The 15458-nt window shown below is 37.1% G+C and overlaps 1 protein-coding gene across 1 annotated transcript in view; it reads left to right on the forward strand.

Moving 5' to 3' along the window:
• LOC149828727 (hexokinase-1-like) overlaps positions 1–9561 on the forward strand; it is a 49035-nt gene extending 39474 nt beyond the window's left edge. Inside the window, exons 8-9 of the mRNA XM_090017697.1 lie at positions 8459–8540; positions 8788–9561. Of these exons, the coding sequence (XP_089873823.1) occupies positions 8459–8540; positions 8788–9135 (430 nt within the window). The 3' untranslated portion in view covers positions 9136–9561. The remainder of the gene's footprint in view (positions 1–8458; positions 8541–8787) is intronic.
• Positions 9562–15458: the final 5897 nt, after the last annotated feature.

Raw genomic sequence — 15458 nt, forward strand, 5'->3', positions numbered from 1 at the left:
GAATGTGGAATATGGATCCGATATCGGATCCATATCCATCCACGAGTTTTGCTTTAAGTTGTATCATAATGTAACATGTGTTACTTATAAGGGGCAATGTTGTCCTTGTAAAAGATTTTCGTAACCCTATACTAATGAAGGACTAGCGCAGCAACCGAGACAGATTGGGCTGCCGATTTCACAAGAAAGGTTCTCTCTTTCTCTTTCTCTCTCTCTCTCACGTGTTTTCACACTCCAATCATTTCTATCCAATGTCATGTCTTCAGTGAGGTTCAAAGCATTCATATCCTTTCCTATCATCTCCATTCAAGTCTTCTTAGGCCTACCCCGACCTCTTTTAACTAATATATTTTCTCATTTCTCCATCCTTCTAACTGAAGCATCATTAGGCCTTCGCCGAATATGTCCAAACCACCGTAAACGATTCTCTCTCATCTTATTTTCAATGGATGCAACGCCTACCTTCTTACGTATCTCCTCGTTTCGAATCTTATCTTTTATTGTATTTCCACACATCCATCTAAGCATACGCATCTCAGTTACACTCATTTTTTGAATATGACGTCTCTTGGCAGCCCAACATTTCGTACCATAGAGTAAAGCGGGCCTAATTGTCGTCCTATAAAACTTTCTCTTCAACCGCAATGACATTCTACGATCGCACAATACTCCAGTTGCACTTTTCCATTTCATCCACCCAACCTTTATCCTATGATTTACATCTCCATCAATTCTTCATACTTTTGAATGATAGATCCCAAATATTTGAAACAGTCGTCCACCGGTATTTCTTGCTCACCAAGCTTCACTACACTCCCATCACTACTTCGTTGCTTACTAAACCGACATCCCATATATTTTGTCTTACTCTTACTCAACTTAAAACCTCTTGCTTCCAATGTCTGTCTCCATAATTTTAACTTAGCATTAACCCCAGCTCTAGACTCATCAATCAAAACAATATCATCAACAAACAACATATACCATGGCACATTTTCTTGAATTGATCTCGTAAGCTCATCCATCACTATAGCAAATAAGGAAGGGCTTAATGCAGATCCTTGATGTAACCCAACCATTATAGGAAAATTGGTTGTCACCTCTTCACAAGTGCGCACATTGGTTACTACTTCTTCGTACATATCTTTAAACATATACCAAAAAAGATGTGACACATAAATGAGATCTAAAAAATAAGGTACATAATTGCAAACAAGGTGATAAGACGCTGAGGAAATACTATAGTATCCTCAAGAGAGTTTGGGATAAATTGGCTATACTTTAGCCTGTATGGGAGGCTCCAAATAATGCTCAAGAATGAAAGAAATACAAACATGAGGAATAACTGTTTCAATTTTTTAGAGGACTTAGACCCGGATTTGAACAAGTTTGGGTCAATATTCATAAGAAAAAACCTCTTCCCTTGCATTAAGTCTTGGCTCAAGTATGCATGGAGGAGACAAGACTAAAATTTGTCCGAATTTAAAGAGACGAAGGATAATGTATTGGTCGTCTCAAGACCGGGTGCCAATACAAATGTTTATAAACTACCACATTTTTCAAAGCCTTACCAAGGGAAGCCTAGATATGATGACAACAAAAAAAGAACTATATTGACTTGTCATAATTGTGGAGAACCAAACCATATTAGCCCATTTTGCCTCAAGTTCAAAGGAAGAGAAGACAAAAAAGTGGCATCCATAAGAGGGTCTCACGAAGAAAGAAGTGAAACCAATGAAGATTCAAAATCTATTAGAACCATGTTCTCTCAAATCATGGAGGCCCTTCATCCACTAATCAAAAACTCATAGCTTTCCGGTGTTGCCGTCTCTACGTCATCACCTCTCAGTAAGGTTTCATGGCTTTTGGATTCTATAGTCTCATTTCATATGACTCCATATTCCTCTTTACTTTCTGAGTGCTATACTAATTCAACAAAAAAAATGTTTTTACCGCCGATGGATCCTCTCTTAGCATTAAAAACATTGAAAATTTTGAAAGGACTTCTAAATTCTATATTCCAAAAGTTGTACTTGTCCCCAAACTAAATTTAAATCTCTTTTTTGTTTCACAAATTACCAATTATGGGTATAGTGTCTCCTCATCCAAAAAGTGTTTTGTGTAGGATCTCCGGTCTGGTAAGCAGATTGGGGAAGGATATAGAGAAGGAAACCTTTACTATATGGATCATCTTTTTCTTTCAAAATTCAATTTTTGTTATAATGTTCAAAATATTAATTTAGCTTTATGGCATCAAAGATTGAGACATCCTAGTTTGTCAAAATTATCTCATGTACTCCATTTGAGCAAATTTTGTAATGACAATTTTTATTGTGAGGATTGTATTGTTGGCAAAATGAAGGCTCTTTCCTTTCCAAAACAACCTTCTTTTCTTCTAAACCATTTGAATTAGTGCACTCGTTTGGGGACCTATCTTATCTAAAGGTGGTTTCTCATATTATGTAATATTTGTTGATGACTATACAAGATACTAATAGATATATTTTCTTAAGCAAAAACATGAGGGTTTTGAGAATTTTGAAAAATTTCATAACTTTATCAAAAACCAATTTGAAACAAAAATTTCTATCTTCTGCTCTGACTTTAGGAGAAAATTTGTCAATTTATGTCAAATGATTTCGAAACCTATTTTGAAAATAATGAAATCATTCATTAAAGATCATGTGCCTATACTCCTCAACAAAACAGATTAGTTGAGAGAAAACATAGGCATATAATTGAAACTACTAGAACTCTTTTAATTGCAAAAGATGTTCCAAAACATTTTTGGGGTGAAGAATGCTTGACAATCGTATATCTTATCAATCGACTTCTGTCATCTAAGCTTCAAAATGTGCCTCCTTATGAAAAACTTTTTAAAAATTCTCCCGATTATCTTAGATTAAGACCTTTTGGATTTGTGTTTTGTTCTCACTAACAAAAATGATAAACTCTCTCCTAAAACCATACAGTGTGTTTTATTTGGATATGAAGAAATTCAGAAAGTATTTAGATGATTTGATTTAAAAAATGACAAACTATATATATATATACAATAATGTTCACTTTTTGAAAAAATGAAAGTTTTTTTCAAAATATGCTTAAGAAAAACTTTGAGTATTCCTTTTTACTTGAATTATTGCCACAAAATAGGGATGATTCTTCATATGAGAATGATAGAGATTAAGAGCCTCAATCAAATCAGGATGGTGAAAATATGTCCTCGAGGTGGAAGATTCTCGAGAACCACTCCCCCCCTTCACTGGAAACGACTTATGCTACAACACCTCAGGGTCGGGGCGCCCATCGACATACATGGTGGGGAAGCCTAGCAGAACGACCTAGGGATGAGAGGAATACTAGTTGTCTTTCCCCCTCCCTCTATGGATCGGTCTAGAGATCTGTGAAAATTATTGGCCAACCATCTCTCTCCTCTGGCTCCTTACCCGCCCATTCTTTATGTTGGAAGAAGGATAAAAATAGGGGGGATGAAAGAAAAAGAAAGAGATTAGGGGGCTTGATGATCGGAGAAAGGGAAGGGGCATGGTTGGGCAACTAAGTTAACAGTCAACCAAATGCCTTGGAAAGGTACTCTACCTTAGAAAATCAACAATTCGAAGTAGTCAGAAGTTCAGATAGAACTTCTAGACCCCCTGATAGATTTGTCTCGTATGAATCCTTTTCACCATAATATAGGGCTTGTCTTGCTAAAATTTTGGCATATTTTTGAACCTACCACATATAAATAAGCAAATGAATATCCCGAACGGGTAAAAGCTATGAATGAAGAATTAAGAGCACTCTAAAAATCTATGACTTGAAAAATATCTGATTTGCCTGAAGGTAAGAAAACTAGGTTGTAGATGAGTGTATAAAGTCAAAACTAAGGGTGATGCGACTCTAGAAAGAAACAATGCCAGGTTAGTTGCCAAAGAGTATGCATAAGAATACGGGATAAACTATGATGAGACATTTGCACCAGTAGTTAGGATGACTTTAGTTAGGACCCTTATTGTTGTTACTATTATTAAAGGTTGGCCTATATACGAAATAGATGTAGAAAATGCATTTTTAAATGGAGATTTAAAAGAAGAAGTTTATATGGATTCACCTCATGGATATGAAGTCTCCCTGGTAAGGTACTTCGATTGATAGAATATTTTTATGGTTTGAAACAGCCCTGTTAAACTAAAGTTTGGTTTTAAATATTGTTATACTGATACTGCTATGTTTACTAAGAAATTTGATGTTGGGATTGTTATACTTCTCCTTTATGTTGATGATATGATCATTACAGGTGCACACAAAAAGAGAGTAAAGTATATTAAATGTATCCTTAAAAATAATTTGAAATGACTTATCTTGGATTTCTTAGATTTTTTCTTGGAATTGAGGTTGCTTACTCTCCTAGGGGATACTTGCTTTCTTAAACCAAGTTTGCTAATGATATTATTGACAGATCAGCCATTATTGATGAAAAAAGGGTGGACACACTTGAAGTTATTAATGCCAAGATGAAGATTAATGATATGATACCTGTGGATGATCCTATTCCATGTCGCCAAATGATTGATGCCTTGACTTATTTAACTATTACTAGGCCTGATATTGTGCATGCAGTTCATACTGCTAGTCAATTCTAACATTCGCCTATCACAGTTCACATGAGTGTTGTGATGAGAATTGTTAGATATTTACAAACCTCTACCACCTTTCTTCCTCTCTTGAGTTGATTGCTTATCTTGACACAGATTGGGGAGGAGATCCAAATGATGAACGCTCAACTATTGGTTTTTGTAGGTGATTCTCTGGTGTCATGAAAATACAAAAAACAGCAAAAAGTATCTTTATTATCTACTGAAATCGGGCACTGTGCAATGACTACGACAACATAAGAGATCTTTTAGTTGCGAAAATTACTTAAAGACATGGGCATTCATCTTTAGACACTTTTCAGACTGTGTTGTGATAATAAGAGTGCAATATACGTAGCTGACAACCATACATTCTATGAAAAAACCAAGCATATCGAAATGGACTGCCACTATGTGCGTGAAGAATTTTTGAGGCACACCATCACTCTACCTTATGTTACCTTCGAGTATCAACTAGCAAACTTCTTCACCAAGGCCCTTCCATCACCTCGATTTTATTTTCTTCTTGACAAACTTTTAGTGATCACACTGTAAGCTATGTCACACGGACTCGGCTCCAAGGTCGCCGCACCCGCGTCGACACGCACCGACACGGGTGCGGACACGGGTGCGGCTCGGACTCGGTCAACCCGATCCTGGGTGTGGTCAACGCACCCAGGGTCATTTTGGTCCATTTTTTGAATTTTTTTTTTTTTTTGAATTTTTTTTTTGAAATTTTCTGGGCTACAGCTGTAAGGAAAAAAACCCATCACAACTAAAAAACCTGTACACTTTCAAGTTTTAAGTACAGAATGGGCACAACTCAAGTTTTTGTGGTTTTTTCCTGTATGAAGAAAGTGAATTATTACAGTGTATGAAGAAAGTGCCCAAAAGTGAATTATTCCTGTATGAAGAAAGTGTACAGAATGCCTTCACAACTCATCACCTGTCCCCTAATGGGCACAACTTTGACCGAGTCTTATATATATATATATATATATATATATATATATATATATATATATATAGCCGAGTCCCCGTGTCCAAAATTTTTGAAATTGCGCCGCACCCGTGTCGCACCCGCACCCGCACCCGCACCCATGTGACATAGACTGTAAGTTTGAGAGGGTGTTAAAATGTGTGTATATATATATATATATATATATATATATATATATATATATACAGTTTACTATGTATGTAAACTGTTTCAGTCAATTTGGTGGTGTAATAGGTGTCAATCCACTAGGGACTGATGAATTTTGTTTCCTATTTTCTTTTTAATTTTATTTTTTATCTTTGATTGATGTAATAGGTGTTGGGAGCCGGTCCAACTAGCTGTTGGACCAGCCCCAATGACTAGAAATCTAGCTGTTGGGGCTGGCCCAAGAGCTAGTTGGGCCAGCCCCTTAAGCATGGGAGTGCCTATTTAAAAGTACCCCCCCTCTTGTATTTGTCATGCTTGCTGCCAAGCATATTTGAATAAAAGCCTTGTTATTTTTTTTGTGTTCTTGCCCTTAGTGGCTCTTTGTAATTGGCCGCCACTTTTGTGGCATTGTATTTGTGCACTTGTTATTTCATTACACTTTTGAGTTTTGACCAACATAACCCAAAGTGCAAAGTGAGGAGCTCGCCATATATGCACTGTTGCAGACCCCACATTTAATTCTTATAAAAGTGAATCTCAGTCCCAACCATTATATTTAGTTCATAACTTCATATAAATAAAAATCACCCATGATATTTAGTTATTTATTATATTCCCAAATAGAAAACGAGGTAACAGAACCTACAAGAAAAAAATGATCCAAATTGCTAATATGATTTGAAATTTTGAATTGTATGAAATATGAATCATGCTTCTCAATTATTATAACTGCATATATCAAATAATTAAACTACTTTTATATAAGCTAAGTTAGCTAACTGATTGACAAAGCCTTATCAAAACTTTCAAATAATCAAATGTACGCTTTAAACTTCAAAGTCTCATATCATGCTATCATCACAAGAAACAAGATCTAAAAACAAGGGAATTTAGAAAAATGGAAGAGACAGCAGGAAAGAGAGTGAGAAGCAGAGAGAGAGGGAGAGGAGAGGGAGAGACAAAGAGACGTAAAGGCGGAGAACAAGTGAGAGACAGAGAGAAAGAGAGTGAGAGGCAGAGAGCGAAGGAGAGGAGAGTGAGAGACAGAGACAGAGAGAAGTGAGAGAGACAAAGGATGAGTGAGTGACAGAGGGAAATAGAGAGAGACAAAGGGAGAGAGTGAGAGGCAGAGAGACAAAGAGTGAGGGAGAGGAGAGTCACGAGTGAGAGACAGAGAAGGAGAGAAGCGAGAAAGGGAGAGGAGTGAGAGAGACAAAGAGGAGAGTGAGAGAGAGAGACGGGTGTACATGAAGATTACACCCATGGTCGCTTGTTGCTGGAGGAGGTTGTCGCCGAGAGAGAGAGAGAGGGACTTGGGAAAGTCGAATAGGGCATCAACTTTCCCTTTTATATGCCCCAAAAGATTGTTATACCCTTTAAAAAAGGGTATTTCATTCTTTTGTGTATTTTTGGTAAAAACCGAATTCGTAAGGGCTAAAAATATCCTTTAATCCCAATTAGGGTAAGCTCGATTCCTATTGAAGGGGAAGCGTGCTTCCCATTTCAAAAGGGCGCTTCCCCTAGCGTTTTAGAAGCGCTGTGTTTTTGCGCTTTCGAAGCATGTTTTGGGGAAGCACACTTCCCCGCCTGTACAGGTGCTTCCTTTTAACCCTGGTTCAAAGTTCAAACAAGTGCTGAGAATATGGTTTCAGAATTTTCATGATGCCTTTAAGATGAAGGTTTTCGAGAAGTTTCAGTAGACCATTTCTTACTCGTGTACAAGGCTAGCGAATGTGTAGTGATACTCTTGTTCTTTGTTGATGAAGGATCCAAAGATATGTCAAGTATGAATGAAGCTCTATAATACCTTACCATCACCCTGCCAAATATAGGATATGCAGTTGATCAAATATGTATTTTGTGCATGTGCTTACTATTTAGACATGGAAACTCTTGAAAGGATCATGAGATGTATGCAGGGCACTATCTCTCAAGGACCTCATCCTTTGTAAAAATGATCTATCCGAACATGTTAATAAGTTATTCAGTCCATTGTAAGTTATTCCAATGCAGATTGGGTAGGTGATCCAAATACAAGAAAAACTAAGGCCATTATATGTTGTTGAGAAGAAATCTAATCTTATGAAAAAGCATAAAACAAAAGACTGATCCAATTTGAAACAAAGTATAGGGCATTCTCAGAAATAATGTCTGGGATGATATGGGTATGCAGCCTCATGACTACATTGGGAATGAAGATAACTTGGTCTACTACTTACCATGATAACTTGGAGTTTATTTGCACCAGACAAAATTCCATCATGACAGATGCAAGCATTTTCAAATAGATTATAATTGTGTGAGAAAAATTGGAATCAAAAGCAACTGAACCAAATTCATTAGGTCTAAATATCAAGTTGTGGCTATATTCACAAAGGAATATCAAGTACATGTTTAGGAACCATGTACAACTTGAGGGGCCTCTTACGCATTACAAATTGTTCTGCTTTTATTGCTCAGGAGCAGTGTTGTCTTTTTACATATTGGTATCAATTTAATGACATGGCTGTAATTTATTGATATTTTTTTTCATGTGTTAAATTCTTTGTACAATTTCATGTGAGAAACAATCACTATCATTGATATGGTAGTATGTCTATAGTCCATGGTTTGCATGTGATGTCAATGTATATTGTGGTATGGATATCACAGAGTAGATTTTCTGTGGTTTATGCAGAACACCAGACATGTCAGCAATGCATCACGACCCTTCTCCTGATCTGAGAATCGTTGGAGCTAAACTTAAGGATGTATTAGGGGTATGATTTATTCTTCTGTTAACCAATTTGTGTGAGGGAATATTTCCATGAATGTTTTAAATTCTCAACTTAGTTGACCCCTCGTGCAACAAGTGGCCCAGCTCCAAAATGCATTCCATGAGATATTTATGGGCATGATAGACTATCAACCAAACCCCACTATATATCATTAGGCCTGTAAACATGAGTATAGACTGTTTTGATGGATTCCAGCTCCTTGATTCTCTTGTTCTTTTTCCTTATACAGATATCAAACACTTCCCTCAGAACACGCAAAGTAGTTGTTGAACTTTGTGATATTGTTGCTGCTCGAGGTGCTCGTTTAGCTGCAGCTGGGATCTTGGGCATATTGAAGAAATTGGGAAAAGATGTGGTTGGAGATGGTGAAAATCAGAAGACAGTTGTGGCCATGGATGGTGGGCTTTATGAACACTATACCCATTTCAGGGAGTGCCTAGAGAGCACTCTCACAGAGCTACTTGGTGATGAGGTCTCTAAGATGGTGTCCGTTGAACATTCCAATGATGGCTCTGGTATAGGAGCTGCACTGCTTGCAGCCTCACATTCACAATATCTTGAGCTTGAAGAGTCTTGAGTAGCATAGATCTCCTTGGCTCAACAGTGTTGTAGCCACGGCATCCAATCTCAATAAAGCAGGAAATACGAAGCATTTGATTATGGAGTTCTCCTGGCATTGTGAGTCTCCGGTCTTTCTCTCTTTTTCTTTTCCTTTTCACTAGTTGTCAAGTAGCAGGTTCTTTTTGGGGGGCGTTCAGTTCTAATTTATGGCCATGCAGCAAACTTGTCCACTATTTGTAAAGTTTGCAGGACCGATATTATCTCCCGTTAAGGCCTGCCATTATTGTTTTTCTTCTTCCTGCTGAGTTATGTGTCATCTTTGTGAAACATCCAACTTTTTTGGATCTGTTGGAAGAATAAAAAGTTGTACCTGTATCTTAGAATCTCCCTCTCTCATCGTTATATCTATGGTCAACTTAATAAAGCCCACGGCCATTCAAGGCCACTCAAGGTTCTCCATTTGACTGTAAAACAGGAAATTCTTCATTGGGTACTTTTCAAATGGGAAGGCCAGGACAATGCCTGGTTAGGGCATTTTAAACTTTCTGGATGTTACGAGGGGGCCATAAGGGCCTAAGGCTCTTGTTATTTGCTTTCTTTTATCTAGCTTTGTAACTTGCTAGGGGATTGATGCCTCGTCATTCCCTTTTCTATTAATGAACTTCTCTTTCCTTTCAAAATGAAGCCCTCTCTGAAGACAGGGGTCCAAAAAATAAAAAAATAAAAAATAATATATATATATATATATATATATATATATATATATATAGAGAGAGAGAGAGAGAGAGAGAGAGAGAGAGAGAGAGAGGATACATTTACCAAACAAAATGCTTGAGCTCTCCTTCCGTAAAAGCAAATTCCAAAATATTTTTGCATGTGAGCTGAGCTCAGGGTTGAAATCTTGTAGACTTTGATAGGTAAACAAGACAAGCTCAAGGAAAACCAGGTTTTCCTAGTGTGGATGGATTTGGTCTATATAGGACCCCTAAGTTTATGTGCAAGTTACTAATATATAACATATTCGTTCTGCTTAATGCTATGCTTGCAATATCCAGTGCTATAAATAAATGTTTCAAACAAAAACCTAAATGCCACAATGGCTATTGAAGTTATGGCCTGAAGCTTGCAGAGTGGAGGTGAGATGGTATTTGATTTATTCTATGCCACTCGTTGCTGTCATTGTTAACTTAAGGAACTTGATCTCGATGATCAAGCTTGGAACATAACAATGCCAAAGATCAAGCCAAGCTTGGTCCAACAACAAACGATCGTGAGCAAACCTAAAGCTACACCAAGTGCAGCCATGGACTTTGGTTAATCGGGCTGCTAGTTTTACTAGAAATAAAAATTAACAACCTCATTTTTAAACAAAATAAATAATGTTCTTCTCTCTTAATAAGTTAATGCATTTTAATTGATTGCTATTCCGGATATGCTTGATCATCTCACCTCCTGTTTGCAAATGATATGTTTGTTATTTGGGGAACCTTGGCCAATTCAAATGTGAAGGTCCTGGTTGATTACCAAATGTTTGTCTATAGCAGCACCGAGTCTAAATGTCAATGGGAGATCATGTGAGCTCACAGTTTTAAATGAATCCAACTGTTGCTCATTTTTGGGTGGTTCTTAGGGAGCTTATCTGTAAAACATTTGGGGATGACTTTACACAAAGGGACGTCTATGGAGCATTATGAAGTGTGGTGGAAGATAGAAAAGATGGTTGTGGACGATTAGATGCCTGTCATTGAAAAATGACTCTTCCTACAAAAACGTTGCCTGCCTTTATGTTCCGTCCTACCTCCAGTCCATGTTCTTGAGATATTCTCAGAGAAGAGTATATCTTGGGATATACAAAGAAAAATTCTTAAAAAACATCAATAAAATACTAAAAAATCAAAATTCACATAATATTTCTATGTTGTTGATTAATTCATAATTTCTAAATAATATATTAAAAATTATAAATGATATATTAACAAAATCTGGAATAACTTAGAAGATGATGCCCTCGCCCGAAGTCAAGGAACAGATCCATAAGTTCATATATTTGTGCATTGCGTGAAGCCGCATGAATGGATTCATTGCTTCATGTTTTACTTTTTCATCCAAAAGCACATACCTTTATCTACGCATATTCCAGAAAACATATGCATTTGTAGAGTCTAAAATGTTAGAAATAGTTATAACTAAAAATTCAAATGAATTCATGTATAAAATTATACATAAGAATATAGTTTCACCTATGATATTTAACAAAGTCACATAGGAATTAGTAGATTAAATATATGAAAAAGTATAAATAAAAATTCAATCCAACTTATGCATAAAGTCATGTACTTGGGAACCACATTTTTGTCTAGGATTTATATTACAATTGACATGCCCAACTCCGATATTTGTCATTTTCAAGATATTAAAATAACTATTATTTTAAAAATATATGTAGAATGTTACAGTTTTGGAATATGATAAATGTTTTATTTGTATTTTTTACTTATAACCTCGTTATTCTTTAATTATTCTACAGTTTCTAATTAATACCTTGCACGCACGCATGCATGCTCTCTCTCTCTCTCTCCAAACTTTGGAGTAAAAGTCGGTGCTAAGGTTAGAGGAAAGGAAGGAAAAAGCACCAAAAAACCTTATTTTTGTAGAGGCATCTTCATTGTGCAAACAATGAAATTAAAAACAAACAAGAAACAATGGAAACCTTGTTCTAATGGTTTCTACTTCAATCTTCTTAATGTCACTCAAAAACAGGAAACCTTTAACCTCTTCTACTTCTCAACAGGATATAATCAACGTTCGTTTAGACAATTGTGGTCTAGAAGCATTGATTGCCATTTTCAGATTCTAGATACCGTACTTCTGTTTTTCTCATAAAAAATACCACTATTTTGCTTATTAACTTGTAATATATATGGTCTCTGCCCTCTGCTTGGTAGCATACATGTGCTATATCAAATTCTCTGTTCACATGCGGCCTGAGTTTGCATCACAGTGCATCCTTGGCACCTTGTGATCACTGATCAATAGTTGAGCGAATGTGCAACATGTAGAAATCATGTCACTAAGGGTATGTTTGATGGCTTGTCCAGGGTTGGACGAAATGAACAAAAAAGATGGAACAAAACATTGGTTCTGTTCATTCCATAACAACTGTTCCAAGTCCAACGCTTGTTTGGACCGTACTCAGAAGCTATGTCCCAAATGTCCGTTGTTTGATGATGATGTGCAGACAACTTGGACAGTCATGGATAATGAGTCGAATTACTTCATTTTGGATTGTATGACCCAATCTGTCCACCGTTTTACATGTTTTAAAAAGTTTATTATGGTTTTTTTGCCCGGATATGGATCCAATTAAGAAATTATGTCTAAAATCATGAATTTTTACTTTGCCTTGAATATGGATTTGAATTTTAGGAACAAAATAACCATAAAGTGAAGTTGCGTTTCTTAGCAAACCCTTAAATACTAGCAATGATTTTAATTAAACAATGATTTTAATTAATACAAACATTTGATCGAACATTTGGACAGATTGCTTTGTTCCTAGGTCCATTCCAACCACGAGTTGCTGTTCAGTGTTCTTCTGGATATAACTAGTGATAAATTCTCTCAAACTTTGCATTGCATGCGTGCAGATCAACTGTTGGTGGTTTTTTTTTTGCTTGCCTATTTGGGAAACTTGTTATTCATATTGATTGAATGTGAGATCATATAATCTTGTTGTCTTTTTCTGCTTTTGGTTATGTTCAAGTTATGGGTTTTTTTTTCACATTAGTTTGCTATTTCAATCGTACAAGAAAATTTCATGCAAGTTCCAGATGGTGGTGTTACAAGTGTACAATGGATTGCATCTCTGTGTGGAGCACTGTGTTGCTGTTCAGGCATCATCAAATGATGGATGGTTCAAGAACATTCTTCTAGCAGGTGGCACTTCGTGTTTGCCTGGTCTTCCAGGTAAGCTGTTTTGATGAATTTCTCTTTCTTTGTGTGTATATGCTTACCCAACCTTGTCTTTTTTCTTAATGGCTCCGTATTCCTGAACATAAAAGTTCTCTCTCTCTCTCTCTCTCTCTCTCTATATATATATATATATATATATATATATATATATATATATATATATATATATATATATATATGAGAGGTTTTAGCACAATTGTTCACTGAAAACTATTTTATATAACTTTCTGCATCATTGGATTAGCAAAATTTTAACCTGAAATTGATCTGGCCATCAATTTTCTGTTATAACAAGATTCTGCAAGCCGTTTTCTTTGTTCTTATTTTTTCATTCCCTGAAATATTCCTATTTTATGTACTGGAGTTGCACTATTATAACTAAGGCTTCTCAGGTTTGAACACGAATAGAGCCATCTCCCTACTCGCTTGTGAGGAAAATTCTATAACACATGGTAGCTGTTGCCATTTACACTAAATCTGTTTATGTAGTTGACTTTTTGAATCCCTTTAGTATGTCATCTTTATCAAACATGGATCAATTGCATTTTCTGTAAGTGCCACCAATGGCACTCGCAGTCCTTATACCAAAACCTCATTCAATAACATGTTTGGTACAAAATGCTGCATACTACCCTTCAGAAACCAATCAAGCAGGTAATCCATTTAAGGGAGGCCCATGTTAAGCAGGTAAACCAATCAATCAAGCAGGTAGTTTTGTGCATAGTGTACCAATCTCAGCAGCTTCTTATCATTTGCATCAGGTAGAGCACTCTGGTCAAAGATTTGATATGATGAATGTTGTGTATACCCACCAACTGCAGCCTCCTTAGGAACATGAGGGACCTTTGAATTCAATTCTACAACCTCATTTCTCTTGGTAGAGAGTGACAAAGAAAGATAAGTATTTGTCAGAGGACAAGCCAATGGACCATTCAAGTTATTTTGGAGGAATCCTCCATTGGCAGACATTCCAGAACTTGCCAAAAAGTTCAGATTTCCTGTGCTAAGGCCTGATTGTGATGTACCAAAACCAACCAAAGTGTATGCCTGCGGAGGACCTTTTATAATTGTGGAATTGGAACTAGATTTAGGATTCTATTTTCTATCCAAGATTGCACCACCAGATTTACTGCTCCTTCCTGATTTTGAAGAAGCCTTAGAAGCCTTAGCAACATTGCCTCGATGGCTATTTTCAGCTTGATCAGACTTCAGTCTAAAATGTACTCTTTTGAAATAATTTAAATGGTGCTTTCTACGAGAATCTGGACTAAATGCTTCTGATGAATATTTTGTCTGTGGTGTACTTACAACTTGTTCCTTGCTAGTAGCCGACGACTCCTTCGGAAGACAAAAAGAAGAAATTCTGAAATCCCCAATGGCATCTTCATCTTTTGACCTTACAGAAATAAGACAGCACGGGGAACTCATTGCCTCATTTGAACTCACTGTCTCATTTGGCAACTGTTCTAAAGATTGCAAATTCAGTGTTTTGAATAGTGGAAGATGCATTGTAGGTGGTAAATTGAGGATTCTACTCACAACAGGCTCAGAGAGAGGAATTTTATGGGATTGAATTCTATTCCACACAATTCCTTGAATGCAAACACCTTAGAGAGAGAGAGAGAGAGAGAGAGAGAGAGCCGAACTATAACCATCAACATTACGAAACGAAAACAGGTTCAACCAACATTGAACCTACCGAGAAACCAAACACGGGCCCAAGACATGCCAAGGAGCCCCAAAAAAGGAAAAAAAGAAAAGGAGAGATGCAAGTAGAGAATGAAGAAAAAACAAGAAGCAAATACAGTTAGGCGACGAGCATCACCCAGGATCATGAATGGTCCCTGGAGGCAGATGGTGTTGCAGATCAGGGATGTTGATGCGGAGAATGGCGTATACGTCCGCCAAAATAAGGTTCACCATGTTGTTGAACACTGCCGGAATATGCCGAAAAATAGCGTTGTTGCGAGTCATCCATACGACCCACCATGACGAGAGAAGCCAAGTTCGCCAAATAATACGCCATTTGTTGCAATGACGAACTGGTTGAGGACCCCACAACAAATCATTGGCGAATGATTCCTGACGCACGCTGACCCCTGGCTTATTCCAAGTCACCTTAAAGATGTTTTGAAAAACAGAGCACTCCCCAAAAAGGTGAAAGTCAGATTCTTCAGCCGCCTCACACAACACACATTTACTCGGCAGATGAAATCCGATGGATTTGAGGAAGTTGTCAGTCTGCACCCGATTGTGTAAGATTAGCCAAGCCAGGAAACATGATCTCGGAGTGGGACCCTTGCCCCAGATCAGGTTCGTCGGAAACCGGTCCACCCCCGACGGAAGGAGAGCGAGGTAGCCTTCTTT

This window comes from Nuphar pumila, chromosome 9 (assembly GCF_984573655.1).
Source record: "Nuphar pumila chromosome 9, dmNupPumi1.hap1.1, whole genome shotgun sequence".
NCBI lineage: Eukaryota > Viridiplantae > Streptophyta > Magnoliopsida > Nymphaeales > Nymphaeaceae > Nuphar > Nuphar pumila.